This window comes from Scleropages formosus, chromosome 7 (genome assembly GCF_900964775.1).
Source record: "Scleropages formosus chromosome 7, fSclFor1.1, whole genome shotgun sequence".
NCBI classification, from domain to species: Eukaryota; Metazoa; Chordata; class Actinopteri; order Osteoglossiformes; family Osteoglossidae; genus Scleropages; species Scleropages formosus.
The window spans coordinates 21,462,941-21,478,528 of NC_041812.1; the positions used below are offsets into that span (position 1 = coordinate 21,462,941).

The window sequence follows — 15,588 nt, forward strand, 5'->3', positions numbered from 1 at the left end:
TCCACTCTCTTTGGCTAAGGTGTTCTTCGTTACCATCTCTGAGTTCAGGCACTAATTTCTGAAGTGATTTTTTCTGAAAGTGTAAAGCCTGGTTTCTCCATTTACCCTTGTGGCCACTGCGGAAGCAATCAGACATGGATCTATCTCATATTAGACATGTTTTCTCTTGTATCAAATGAAAAAGGTCACGATGTTGCACATAACGGATCTTGTTTTACACGGACAGACTTGTCTGAAAATACAATTCACATCCCCTTGAACTGGAGGCAATTACTGTGCTCTTCCTGTAGTGCCTGTTATTTTTAACAGCACTAGTGCTTCTTATTTTTGTCAAGCTGTTGTCCAAGGCACCTCAGGAAGTACAATCCCTTGGTTAAATGCTGGATTTTTTTCATGAAAACAGCACTGTAGATATGAGTGTAGTTACATAAGTTTAATCGTTTCTAAATATTATCCCATTAATACTCAGCGTTCAAGGCAACATTGTCAGCTGGGGTAACAGGCATGAATTTTGGGTCAGTAGCGGTCAGAGGTGGGGAGGTAAACCAGAAGGCAGTGATGAAGACGTTGACAGCAGTGATGACTAGGATTAGCCCGGTCACTATGTTATTGAGCAGGTGCACCCTGAACGAGGAAAAGAAGGAATAAGTAAAAATAAGTAAGTAAGTAAGTAAGGAAATGAATAAATAAATAAATTTAAAGGGCAAGACACATCAGAGACTACGTTCCCTTTTTCAAGCTTGTCTTCTTTCTTTCTTTCTTTCTTTCTTTCTATTAATTTCTGCCACACACTGTCAGGTCTTGAATAAATAATTCAGTTTCCCCTGTGAGTGCAGGAAGTCTGAGAGTGCTCAGTGTTCTCAGAGGAAAGTCCAGCTTTTATCCTTGATCATAAAAACATTGATGATGCGCTAATGAAATCGTCATCAGTGCTGTGGTTCTCAGGCATAAGTGAAATGGCTGGGGAACATTTCCATTTGGTTTTCACTTCATTTGTTCATAGCATTTTACTGTTAATTCAACTGGAATGAGATGAGACGAAGGTGAAAAATTACTCTGGTGAAATACCTGGATTGTTGCATCGGTTTTATAATTCCTGATTGTATAAGTTGTGTGCTATAATAGGAGACGAGGGATTTGAATGTTTGTCCAACTATGGGATTTTAAAGGGACAAGGGATTGGCCAGGCCACTCGACCACTGAACCGCAGAGTTTCCGCAAGCTGAGACGAAGGCATCCTTTCTTTGTAATCCCTTCAGGACCTGCTGTTGTACCCTTAATAAGGATTTTCTAAGTGCGAAACAGAACTCTGGATGGAAAAGAGTAATTGGAATGGGACTAAGGGAAATCTTGAGCAAGTTAGGTTTTTGAAACCTTTTTGTTTTCTTTAAATAAATAAACTGTAATTGCATACATTTGTGCATATTTAAACATGGACTTGCTCATCTATTTACTTTTTATTTTTCTGTTCTATTCTATGTACTGCACTCAGTAAATCAAAGGGGATCTCCTTATTCCTAAGATCAACAGACTAAACAGTTGTTTCCTTTTTCATGTGGCCTCACTTTACATAAAATACGTTAAATCTTCAAAGCCAGATTTCATCTGCAGTTGAGAACCTGATATGTACCCTTCTGTCGTAAATACAATATTTTAATAGCACAGCCTTCCAATAGCCCCATTGCGCTATAATGTTCATTTGAATTTATATTAACAATGGGCAGCATATTGCACGTTGTAATTCTAACCCTGGGTGAATTAGTTCATCTGAGACGGAAAACCTTTCATGTTCAACAAATAGCTGTCTATCCATTGTGAATAGAAATCTAACAAAGCCACAAGAAAAAAAATTGCTCTGACTTTGTTAGGCAAACAGTTTTTTTATTATTTTTTATGTAGAATCTAGCCTGTTGACCTGCAACAAACAATAAAATAGATTTATGCCAAGAAACACCTGCCTTCACGACTTGGGTGTTGGTGGTTTTCTCGATGATACTGTATTCAAGATTCATCATTCAAACTGTTACAAGAAGATGCTTTGCAAATTACTAAAAATTTCAATTTAATCATTAATTATTTATTTATGGGGGGCGTGGTGGCGCAGTGGGTTGGACTGAGTCCTGCTCTCCAGTGGGTCTGGGGTTTGCGTCCTACTTGGAGTGCCTTGCGACGGACTGGCGTCCCGTCCTGGGTGTGTCCCCTCCCCCTCCAGCCTTGCGCCCTGAGTTGCCGGGTTAGGCTCCGGTTCCCCGCGACCCCGTATGGGACAAGTGGTTCAAAAAGTGTGTGTGTGTGTGTGTGTGTGTATTTATTTATTGATATTAACATTGAATGCCTAACTTTTCTTTAAGCATTTGTAGGAACCTGGCTCCATTACATCCATAAAAATACTGGAAAGAGCTCATTTAATGGAACACAGTATGTTGTGTATGGAATCTGTTTTTATTCACTGAACTCAGCTTTGGCACAACTACAGTTTTTTTTCAGTCTTGAACTTGTTCTTTTTTGTAGTACTATTCGTATACAATATGAAAAAAAAAAAAAACTTTTATTTTTTCTAGAGTACCTGTCGCTGAGTCTGCGCTCTGGATCATCACACTCTATGTTCTTTGAAGCTTTATAGATTAGCAGGGCTGCAACAATTAGCTGGAGACCTATGGAAATACCCTGAGAGGAGAAAAAAGGAAAATCCTCATTATATCCCATGCTGCCTTACTGCAGAAACTCACATTTGTTCATATAATACAGTGAAAGGTGGATGGTGGCAAAAGCATTCATCAGTCACAAAATAGCGTTAATGGAAAAACAGCAAAAAGAAATGTAAATCATCTGATTTATGGGCAAATATCACACATTTCATTTAAGATGTTGTTACTTAATTGAAGTAAAAAAAAGTTAAGAGTTGTTAGTAGTATAAGCTACTGCCATAGAATTTATGAAGTAATGGAGATGAAATGAAAAATAAAGGATATAAACTGTTTGATATATATAACAGACATTGTATACTGCTTGTATTTAGAAAGAGAATAATGAAATATGTATCTTTTTTCTTTCTCTTTTTTTCATTTTATGTTGGCATATGAATATATACACGTGTGTGTGTGTGTGTGTGTGTGTGTGTATGTATATATATATATATATATATATATATATATATATATACACACAAGACTGGTTTGGGGTTAAGGGTTTGAATGGTCTCTAACCCTCAGTAATGAGGACGGATCTTAGAGTAGCATAGCCTAGCATACTGTGACTTTAGTAGCTGTCACTAAAGAGCTGAAGCAGAAGATCCGCTCTCCACTCACCAGACACACAAAGAGAAAGTAGTAGAACTGGGTGTCAGGACCCTGCTGCAATAAGTGTTTCATCTGAGAAGCATTGGCAGTGAAGAGGGCCATGTCCAGGAAGCCCTGGGCCAGTGTCTTTGTCCTGGCATAAGTGTTGATGTTCCTTATTACCTTACATTGGGAGATAAAAGAAAACCCTTATTACCCATAGTACATAATGTATTTCTGGGACATTTGGTATGCAGAGGTTAACATTGCTGCCTTTGGATTTAAAGGTTGCAGGTTTGATTCCCACCTTTGACTATAGTACCCTTCAGGAAGGTACTTACTCTAAATTCCTCCAGTTGAAAAAGAATTAAACAGTTGTATAAATGGGTAAATAATCCATTATCCTCAGCTTGTAGTTGTAGTAATTATAACCCTAACATTGTAATTGTTTTGGAGAAAAAGCATCAGTTAAATGAATTAATGTAAAACAGCAGAGATTCTTTAACTATTTTGCATTGTGTTCAAGACTGGTTTCTGTGTTTGGCGTTCTGAAAAACTGGGCAGCCCATTATAATTGTTTGCAAAGCAATTCTAGAAAACAAATGATCACCTAATGTTCTGTTACACCTTTTAACCAACTTCATTCCTAGTCATTATCACAAGTTCTACAATTCTGGGAATTTATGGTCTATGGTCCTCATTTAACTGAAATGACACCACTCCCTGTATCAGTCCGGGTTTCATCCAGGTGCTCTGGTTTCCTCCACAGTCCAAAGACATGTTTGAGCTCAACTGGTCACTCTAAATTGTCCTATGTGTTTGTGCTGAATGTGGCATTTGACACACTTTGCTTTTTATATTATTTATTATTTCTATTTGTATTTATTATTTTATTTTATTTTTTATTCCTCACCTATTCATTTCATACAGTTGCCGAGATATGACTGCAAACACTACAAATCTACAAATAATACCAAGAAATTAAATAAAACTTGCATAATTCAATAACACTGGCCATCAACAAAAATTTTATGCATTCAGATGACTAATGTGGAGGATGACATAAAGCCTTATGGCAATCAGAATAAAGAAATCATAGTTATGATATTTATGCGTTAAATCTGACTGGAACTCAATCTGAGGGTTAATGGTTATTTTAAAGAGACACGGTATAAAGCAAAAATTGTTATAGAGGTTTTTAAAGGGAAATTTGGGAAGATCTGAAGAAACTGTGAGAGAGTTAAATCAGCTCTGAGTTTATTTGAAGGCGCAGTGATCAAGTGAACTCTCTTAGACCTAATTCAAGTCTGCTAAGATTACTGGGTACAAAGCCTCGAAATCCAATTAAGGCCTCACCCACATTTACTTCAGATGACAGACATGCTCTCAAACACATTTGGATTTTCAAAAATAGGAAGAAGGGTGGTGTTTATTTATTTATTTAATCATTTATTTATTTATTTATTTATTTTTTTTTTAAGAAAAGCTTCCAAATATAGTCTGAGCTCTCGCCGACTTTAAACGTCATATTTCAATGGCTAGATCAAATGAAAGAAGGTTTTTTTTTTTCATGAGGTATTTTAAAGAGGTCCCCTCCGTGAGTCAGAGAAAGATCTTGTGGCATTTTCGAGTGCTGGGATCCACAATGTCACATAAGAGAAGGCCTATTTGAGCCATACACTTCTACTGCAATGTCAAGGCTTATTCCATTTTTGCATGCTTATGTTTTCACAGCCAAAAATAATGGCACTGGAATGAAATTAGTGTCAGAAAATATCTGCCTCGTTTTTTAGGATCCGTAGACTTCTGGGACAGGGTGTTAATGGTTTGAATTACATAACAAGCTCCCGACCTACGCTGCGCAATGTTTCGCACATCTGTGCTGGAGTTTTTGCTTTTCAGGAGAGGTAAAATCAAACTCCTTGCTTTAATGGGAGAACTGACTTTGTGACAGGGAGTCACTGCAGGGCGAAAACAATACCTGTATTCAATGCAAAACTCAGCAGGTTGGGAAAGCACGCAGAGCATTGATCCTCTGGCACCTTCCACAAGCAGTGCAGTTCGCTTATTTCCCTTTGCTCTCCTGAAAACATTCAGTGGCAATAATCCCACAGTAGTGGTGCTTCCAAAAGAGCCTTTATTTTTCTTTTTTGTTCAGTCCTTCAAGTCCTGCAGACATGCAGTGTTTGGACCATGTTGCTCCGGACAGAAACCAATTCATGCATGCAGTTCTCCAAGTAAACGGAAAATTACTGAATGCTTAGCACAACAGGGCCTGCACAGTGTGTGTGTGTGTGTGTGTGTGTGTGTGTGTGTGTGTGTGTGTGTATACCCATATTGTCTGTATGTGTGGGAGGCGAGGTGGCCATGGAGTGCCTTGCGATGGACTGGCATCCCATCCAGGGTGTGTCCCCTCCCCCTTTGTCTTTGAGTCCTATGTTACTGGGTAGGCTCCAGCTCACCGCGACCCACTCGGGACGAGTGGTTGTTGATGTGGCTATCCGTATCAATTGCAGACCAATAAGGGAAATTTTTGCAATATCACTTTTCAAAGCTTTGCAACCAAATCACACACTTTCAGTTGTCTGTCCCTTAGTTCCTTGTGAATGTATTTGTGTTACTGCCTTTTTTATACATGATTATGTAACTGCTATAAAAAGGTTCATCCTTTTGACCACTTTCTGTTATTATTGTCTGCAAGATGGCAAGAAATTTTTCTGCTGCAGTCTCTGAAAAGCTCCTTACAGACTGGATTGAAAATGATGACAGCGATGCTTCAAATCCTGAATTTGCTTATGTTAGCAAAGTAACTTGCACCTGGATTTGTAAAACTTTGTGGGTGAAAAATTCACCACACATTAGTGAGTATGTGATTTTTTATGTGGTCAACCTGCAAGGCTACATGCACACAGATATACATACTGAGTACCCAGATTATAAACTGCACATAATTTTTGGTAACTAAAACTATCAGGATAAATAAAGGGTTTACAATTTATAATCCATCAAACTGTTTTAGTTGTATTTCCCTAATGACAGAATTTCTGCTGAAGAGAAGTTAAACTCAATTTAAGCATTAAATTTGAAATACAAGGCAATTCTAGTCCCAAGGTGTGTCTAGGAAAAGTCAGTTAACTGAAGACTTATCCAACACTTTAAATGATTCTAAGTAAATGATGAAGGTGTGGAGGATTATGTAATCATAATTTCTATAAGTTCTCTTTCTATCCTTAGCATAAAACCAGGATGTCTGCAACATCTCTGATTTCCCTGAATAGCAAGAGAAAGTTTGTTCCCTTGCTTTGTCTTGCAAAACACAATTTAAAGTACATCGCACTGAATGACTCAGCCAAAACACTGTAATTAATCTTCACATCAGTGTACCAATGCCACAATATTCCACTGCCTCAAGTGCACTAGAATAGCATGCATGTGTGCTTTTCAATAAATGATTTTTTTAAATCATAGCAAATCTATGACATGAGAATCATATGGTAAATCTTAAAAGAAGTTGCACGAGTTATTTTATCAGCAGGCTGTAAAGCTGCCTTGAGATTTGATCGTGTGATTACATGACACACATGCACTTCAACATTAATTTCACAGTAATCTACAGAGAAAACACATATTGCATATGTCCAAATGTTAGTGAATCAAAATGTTCGCTATAACAGCTTGAAATTGGTTGTAGGTAATAACTGCATATTGTGAAACATCTGACAGCTGCTTATTTGAGAGGTTTGTATGTGCAGTGTTGTGCATTTCTTGTTGGCATCTTGGGCTTGGGATTTTCTGTCCAGGTGCTACACTGACAATGTTGATTTTTAAAAGTCTGCACTGCTGGCTGACAGTTTTAGTTGCATCTGTCAGGAAATGGACATAGAAAATAAGGCACCAACCCACATCCCTTCAGCCATAATTAAATTAATGGTTTCAGTTTTTTCCAACAATGTTATCTGTACCATTCAAAAAAACAAATGTAAAAGCAACACAATGGAAATGAGGGAGATGGCCACATGCCATTGATAAGTTTAATGAGGAAGCTGGTACTGATGTTTTTTTTTTTTTTTTTGGAAAAAATGTATTCTGATGGCAAGGCCAATTTCCCGTTACCTTTACCCTCTATTTTTATTCCTTAGTCGTTTCAGTTCACAATGGCAAATGTTTTTAGTAAAAATCTTACTTTTTATTATCTTTTCTTTCTTTATTTCTTTCTCATGAAAGGCTTTTATAAAAGATTTTATTGTAATGTTAGAATGTCTAGGAGCAGCAGGCAGCCAATTGGCCTTGGACCACTCTCTGTTTTTATTGCAGTATCAGCCTTCTGTGTCTTGTTTCTTCTGCTCTCTTGTTGCATTCATGCTTCTCTTATTTTAACTGTCTATTAATATTGCCATTTTTAATTCTATTTCTCATATGTCTCATATATTAAGTTCCAAGAGATAACATGTTGGGAAGAGCACTACAGAAAAAAAAAGAAAAAAAAAAAAGAAAACAACTGGTTTGATTTGAACAAAATAATTCATGAACAGTTTGGTCTTTGTGTATTCATTAACATGTTCAGGGATCTTGCTTAATTATCCTGCATTTCAATTAATTTCTGTGAGTAAAGTCTGTTGACCTAGTAATTTTTGAATTTCTTTGCTACAGCCCTGACTTGATATAAAAATATACCCAATGATTAAAAAAATCTACTAGCAACTACATCAACTAGTTGTTCTTAAGGATTTTGCATATGCAACAAGGACATAATGTTTACTGTGATACTGTAAGGCCAAATTGTAATGAAATGTGTATCCTCAGGGTCTTATTGTCAATGGACACTCAACTTCCAAAGAGTACAAAAGAGCAAAGTACATGAAAAATGACCTTGACAGAAACTGTAAAGGGAATCCGGTGTTACTTGTCAATTTATGTATGGATTGGTCACATTAGCCATACATGTATAACAAAAAACACTGGGTGTTACCAACATATTAAAGAACAAATAGTAAGATTTCCTGATACATGATCAACATCACCATGATGTTTTGCTCTTTTAGTGTCACGCTCTTCCTTTTCTATTGTCATAAAATTGGGTGCAAAATTTCTCATTTTAGCAGAAGTTGCAAAACTGTAACTTCCCACATTTGTAGAAGAAAAGAAAATTGAACTGATTGTTCCTCTGTATTTTTCGCTCAGTGCAGTTTGAACTTACATTGGCTCTGCTGTTTTCAGGCACCTGGGGTTCGATGATTGGCTCCTCATCACTGGGCATCTCCTGGCTGGCCTGAGTCAAGTTCCTTTGCATTGTTCTTCTTAATAAAGAATTCATCTTCCAGACCTTTGTAACAGTCACAACAAAGCAAAATGACTCACCCAACTTGCCTAAAGAATTATTGTTTAGAAAAAATTGAAAAATATAGTAAAAAGAAAAAATATACAAAAAAAGTCCATGTTAAGCAATGATAATTTTACTTATTCTTTGATTATGGATGCATGATGCCAGTGTTAACATAATTTTGAATTTCTGTACTGACAGATGTGTGTTCCCAGGGGTCCATGCATGTGAAGAGAGTTCCAGCATCTTTTTTTTTTTTTTTTTTTTTTGAATCCTTCGGTGAGCAGCTATATTCACAGCAACGGTATTACTGCTGTGGAGCAGTGAGCCAGGAGCTGCTGACTGGCCAATGTCTTTGAACACCATTCAGCTGCGTTGGACATTTGTTTTCACTGGCTCTGCTGCAAAGCTACACACAGCATACACAGAGGCAACAGCACAAACCGCAACACACCAGTATTATATACTAACATTGTATATTACACCATTTTGCGTTTGTCAGATTACAATGTGATAGATTTCAAAATGAGCTAAAAAGGCTTTTTGTTGCTCTGCGGTTCTATTTTTTTTTTTTTAAGTAAGTTAAATGCTAGCTGATCAAACTTGTTTTAATTTATTAGTTCTTTAGCAATAAATAATCAAAGCTATTGGTCACCCCTCCAACACACACACCTCTGTACCCCAAAAAAGGTAAAGAGAGTGATAAAAAGGAGCACAGAAAGGTAACTCTGTGGGGCATCTCCATGGTAAATGACAATTGGCAAAAGCTAAATTTAAACAAATAAATGGCCGTTACTTCATGTTGAGATGTCAGAATCTGATCTTCTATGCAAATTTATAGTCAGGCACTGAAATGTTGAAACCTAGAAAACAGAACAGTGGTGTAAAAAATCGGACTTGAAAACAACACAGTTGCATTCCTGGTTGTTTTAGAGATATATAATATAATATAGAGTATATTATGCTACACATTTTGTTTCTTTCATTTTCAGTGTCCCTGGGGACTACTTCAAAGGGAATTGAAATGTTTTAGAACTTACCTGACCTTGTGGCCATGAACTTTTTAGATATCAGTATAATGCATTATATAAATAAAAGGAAAAACAGCAGGTGCCACAAATGAACAATGCCTTTAATATGTGCAAAAATGCACAGTGTTGCAGATATAGTTAGTACATGTGTCTCTTAATTATTATGTTTGATCTTTTTCCTTATTAAATTGCTTAATTTGTTGTGCTTATGTAGTTTATGTGTTTAAAATGTACAGTTAGATTGCTGGAAATGTACCGGAAAAACTGTGGTTAAGTACCGTGATGAACTGTTGTTTAAATGGATTAGTGTAAATTCTATGCTAAGGAGGCTGTTTTCATCCAAACATCTGCTAAGCTATTATATTATGTAATATAATTACTGGCTAGCTACTGTAGCTGGTTGGTTGCTTATTTTCCTCCATTTATACAGCCACCTCACTAATTAAATGCAGAGCTGTTGGCGAATTCACATAGCAGTCGCATACTCAGGCAATATCTGTTTTTCTCTTTCTTGCTCTCTCTCTTCCCCCCATCCTCCTCCACATTTCTTCCTTTAATTCTCTCGGTCTCCCTCCACCATTCTGGATACCGAAAGACTAGGTTTTTGTCCCACTGGCTCATCAATCTCTACTTTTCTCGTCACAAGAGTGTAGCAATTTAGCAAATGAAATGGGTATGGACAGGCTAGATGAGTAATGAAGCATATCGTCTATTCTGAATCAGCCCTGTGTGGAAAAAAGTTTAATCAGTGTCATTGTCAAGAGTTTGTCAGTTTTCAGAAATTCTTAGAAGTGAAGCACGTTTGCAGGATTTAATCAGTTCCTCACAGAGTTACAGCATGTACTGGTAAAAATAAATAAATAAAGATATAAATAAATAAATAAATTGACATGACCGGTATTGGGATTTTAATAATATTCTTCCATATCTCAAGTAAGCAAGTAAAATAAAACAAACAGGACAGTAAAGTGGGACACACCTTCAATGTATATTTTCGTTGGGGAAATATAAACTTTGTAGTTTGTACAGTTATTTATTTATTTATTTTTTTATTTTATTTTATTTATTTATTTTCTGAGTAACTGAAAAAGCATCATGGTTCCCCAAAAGAATTTGGAGATTGGGATATACACTCACCAAGCACTTTATTAGGAACAGTATACTAACACCAGGTAGGACCTCCAACAAGGGCTCTCCAGGCATCCCTAAGAGCAGAGATGTCATGAAGTCTCCTTATTGGTGTTTCTGTAGCTGGCAAGGTTTTTATGGTGTGGGGTAGCTAGCCCCACGCTCAACCCTCCTCCTTTATCAGGCAGGCTTGGGACCGTCCGTGACGGAGTTAAGTAGCCATTAGAAGACGGGTAAAATGTGGCCATAAATGGGTGCACATGGTCAGCAACAATACTCATATAGGCTGTGACATTCAAGCAATGATTTATTGGTATTAATGGGTCCAAAGTGTGCAGAGAAAACATCCCCTACAGCATTACACCATCACCACCAGCCTGGACTGTTGACATACAGCAGGGTGGGTCCTTGGATTCATTTTGTCATTAATATTTTATTAATCCTTTTTGCTCCAGGTGGAGCATAAGGCGCTAACAAATTTCCACCATCCTTTGTGGTCATGGGCTAGCCAGTTCTTCCCCATCTTCTTTATCTTTTCTTCGACTGTCTATTCTCCAGGTGCCCTAACCCTAACCCTGACCCCTCTTTCACTTGCCAGGTGGTGTCCATCAGTGCTACATACGGGTATCTGGTCACATTCATGCACAGTATGTGACTCAACCATCTCTACTATGGATTCATATTGACACCAAATTCTGACCCTACCACCTGTGTGCCTCAGCAGAAATAGAGATTCAGACCAGGCTACGTTTTTTACAGTTTTAAACTGTCCAGTTTTCGTGATCCTGTGCCCACTGCAGCCTGAGCTTTTTATTCTTAGTGACAGGAGTGGAAGCTGACGTGGTCTTCTGCTGTTGTAGCCTATCCACCTCACGGTACAACATGTTGTACATTCTGAGATGTTTTCTGCTCACCACAGTTGTAAAGAGTGATTATTTAAGGCATCTATAAGGTTATCTATTGTAGCCTGTACTGACCTGCTGTTTGAGCATTGCTTTACTTGTTGTTACTTTGGTTTGACAAGGTCATTGAGCAAGTTGTCTGCTAAGGTCTTTGTCACTGTTTAATTCCTAAGTACAGGGAAAGAAACTCCCAGAAATCCACCATCATCATTCCCTGCCTGGTCAATCCCTGATCCTGGTAATCCCTGGCATACTGTGGTGGATTTTAACCTTTAAGTTTATGAATTGTAATTTAGTGACATCCTAACTGCCTATGTGGACTATGATCTGCTACAGCTGTAGCTGACATTAGAAATAATTGTTGAAGCTTATTGTTACTAATCCCAAACTCTTGTAATGCATATTAAATATGAGCTGTAAAAGCATATTAAATTCCTACAATATACTATTAACCAAAAAATGTTTTTATTCTTTTCTTAGAAGAATAAATAAAAGTCATTATTTATACACTATGTTTAGGTAGTTACTGATCTTAAAAATTGGACTTAAACCTGAAATAAAACCACATTTGGTTGATCTGTTAAGACTTTTGGAGCTTTAGCAAACTCTCCTACTCTTGTGTTGTATCTTATACGGATTATAATTAGCATTGTCCTCTAGATACAGGAGTTCTGGCCATTCTTTACGTAGAGTATGCTGCTTGTCAGAAAAATACACTGTGCAGATATGGGTGACAGATGCTAATGAACCCGTTAATTAATGGGGCTCTAAATTAATGTGAGACAAGTTTTCAGTGCAGACAAGTTTACAGTGTTGGTCTGTTCTGATATGTCCCTGCAATTGATGGCTTTATTGATGACAAACATCATTTCAGTTTATCTGTGTTACAACATAAATATATTCTATAGTCCGTGTCAACAACATGTATTGCTTTAATTTCTTCTGCTATGCAATTCAAAGCTGGACATTAAAGGACAACAAGGTATAAGATGGCACTTTACAAGTTAAGGAGGAACTAAAGTTAAACAGTCAGTTATCATTACAGATATTTTGTTAATTATCATACATGTTACAATCTCATTTCCAGATTTTAGTACTGTGATTAACAGATTAGTACACAGTGCCTAAAAGAGAATAATGGCATCTCATAAACTGATATATACACATGAAGCTTTTTTTCTGTAGTTTTCTCTATGAATTTTTAGGGGGGACATTTGGTAGTGGTTAGAGCTACTGCCTTTGGACCCAAGGATTGCAGGCTTGATCCCCACCTCTGGGTGTAGTACCCCTAAGCAAGGTACTTACCCTGAATTGCTCCAGTAAAAAAAATTACACAGCCGTATAACGGGGTAAATGATTGTAAGCATGTAATAATGGTGACCTTAACATTATAAGTTGCTTTGAAGAAAAGCGTCAGCTAAGTGAATAAATATAAATGTATTTAGCTCTGAGTGTAAAGCAAATTTGTGGTTAAGGACATATAGTGTTAATAACAATAATACACTGACATCCTGATCAGTGTGTGCACTGGTTAGCCTTGCAGCCTCTGCTTCTGGGGCAGGCTTTGGACTGCTGCAACCCTAACTTGGAAAAGTGATTATTGATTGTCAATGATAATAATAAGAACAGGAGACCCATAAAAATCTGCTATGCATTTGTAGATTTCCTCTAGCAAAGGCTTTCTATAACTAGGTTGAAATCAACAGTTTACGCAGCACCCATGAATCCCCTACAGACATTGGCGTGAATGTTCCCCGTGTTTCAACTACACATAGCGTTGCACATCTTTGGATTTACATAATGAAGGAATGGATTTGCCTCTACAACCAATAAATCACTTTCAAGTGAGCCGAGGGAGAAGGCAGGAGGAAGGGCAAGCCAGGAATAGCTTGCAATCAATTAAGAGAAACATAATAGCTGATCTCCCCTGTAGATGCAAGCTCATTTCAAAAGCTAGTGTACCTTAAAGTGAGGCCCAATAAAACAACAGATGACAGGGAGATATATTGATTTCAGGCTCGCAGTGTAACAACACACATCATTGAGGTCAGACACCATTAAGGTGCCTGTGAATATGCAGTACAGAGGTCTTAATTTCCCTGTCACTCCATACACCCAAGTTAAAAAATATATATTTCTGTATATACTGCAATTAAAAAGATGATATCCTGGAAAATCCAGAATTTTAAAACATTATACCATCATCAAAATCAAATAACTGCTGAGCTCTTCACATCTGAGGATAGTTATAGAGACATAATTACAAGAAAAGACATAAATGTAACTGCCATGAATTAATGTTGGATTTATGATTCTGGTGTTCTTAACTGAATCAACAGAATAGTATACATAGAGTAGATTGCTCTAATATATGCCTTTAATCCAGTGACAACTGCCTTTAAATTCTTTAGTTCCTAAGCAGTGAAGTGTTTTATTTGCCTCTTTGTGGCTATTTGCCATCCATTTGTCACAGCCCTCTTTCCTCCATTTCCAAAGACATTGAAAGTGGCATACAATAACACATACAACATTTTCAGCGAGTAAATACCCAGTGCTTCATTTTTGTTGAATTACACAATCAGTTTTGGACCTACAAACACTTAAAACAGGATGCAATCGTGGGAGAGACACTGTGTGGTTGGGTCTCTTATGGAGGGAGGGAGGTTAGTTCTTTTTAATTCCAAAATCTGGGCACCTGTCAGCTCAAGCATCTGTTATCAATTCCAACATCTGAACAACTCTTAGTATGACTGAGTTAAGCCTAATCGAACATGTCCTCATATATATTATTATACATAATGTGTACATTATATATACAACTTTTTTTTTCTTTTTTTTTTTTTGACGAGTCCGTTTAGCTAGATATGGTAACAGGTAGCATGGTGGCTGCAGGTTCAAATCCCCCTGCCTGCTATAGTACCCTTGCAAGGGACTTATCCATGCAAGGTACTTACACTGAATCGTTCAGTAGAAGTTGGTTAATAATTATAAATGGAACTATTAATGCCTTAGCATGATACGTCTCTTTGGAAAAAAGTGTCAGAATAAATTTTATATAGATAAAAGTTAAATTCTATGGGTACTTAGACCATTTGCTACATCAAACATAAAGTAATTCAGGAGAAAAATAATACTCTCTATGAATAAGTGCTGTATAACAACCTTACAGTAAATGTTTGTTTAATTCTTTATTGAGATTGGGATTCTTCATGAAATATTTATAGAAAAGAAAAAAAAAAAAAAACAAACAAAGACATTATCATAGTCTTTCAGTCCTTAACCCCAGTGCTTACCTAGCTCAAGTCATACTTCCTAATAACAAGGAAGCACTGGGGATAACCACCAAAGTTAACCCTTTTTAATACAATTTTCCGAGCGTGAGCTGAAAGCAGCACAAGCACTTCTGAGTGCTCAGTGGGTTAACACAATTTATCTTTGAGATTCAAGAGGTCAGATTCCCTTCCCAGTGTGAATAAAGTGATGCACTGTATGTAGCACCTAGCAGTGGATTTAAGTGTCTCTGCTCCAGTAAGGGAGGGTTGAGGAGAATCTGCTGGACACCCCTTGTTACTAGCTGACAGTGGTGAAGGTCCAATCGCTTGTCCTTTGTTATAGTTTATGGCTGTGAAGCTCATGCATTTTGACTGGTAATGTGAAAATAAGTTGGGCTACAGACACTGAAATGGATGTTTCTAGCAATGGGTGAAAATCTGTATGTGTCAAACATGGTGCTGAAAAGAAAATGTTGTACCGATGTTTCTACTAAGCAGGTATTTTGAGACTTGTTCTGAAAGGAAAATGGACTGACAGAAGTACTGGGAAATTGTCGATGAAATCGTGGAGGAAAACGCACTACAGTCAGCAAAGTCAGTTGTAAATTAACACGCCAACAAGAAAATGACCCAAAGTGTCAGGCCGAGGTCACCGTA

The 15,588-nt window shown here is 37.2% G+C and overlaps 1 protein-coding gene across 1 annotated transcript; it reads right to left on the reverse strand.

Annotated features, from left to right (window-relative positions):
• Positions 1-458: 458 nt before the first annotated feature.
• On the reverse strand, positions 459-8,568 carry LOC108926223 (ninjurin-2-like). Its single transcript, XM_018738814.1, has 4 exons — positions 8,476-8,568; positions 3,309-3,461; positions 2,567-2,667; positions 459-624 (listed from the first exon to the last, which is right to left on the reverse strand). The coding sequence occupies exons 1-4, from the start codon at positions 8,566-8,568 to the stop codon at positions 459-461; spliced, it is 513 nt and encodes a 170-aa protein (XP_018594330.1).
• Between the last annotated feature and the right edge of the window lie 7,020 nt (positions 8,569-15,588).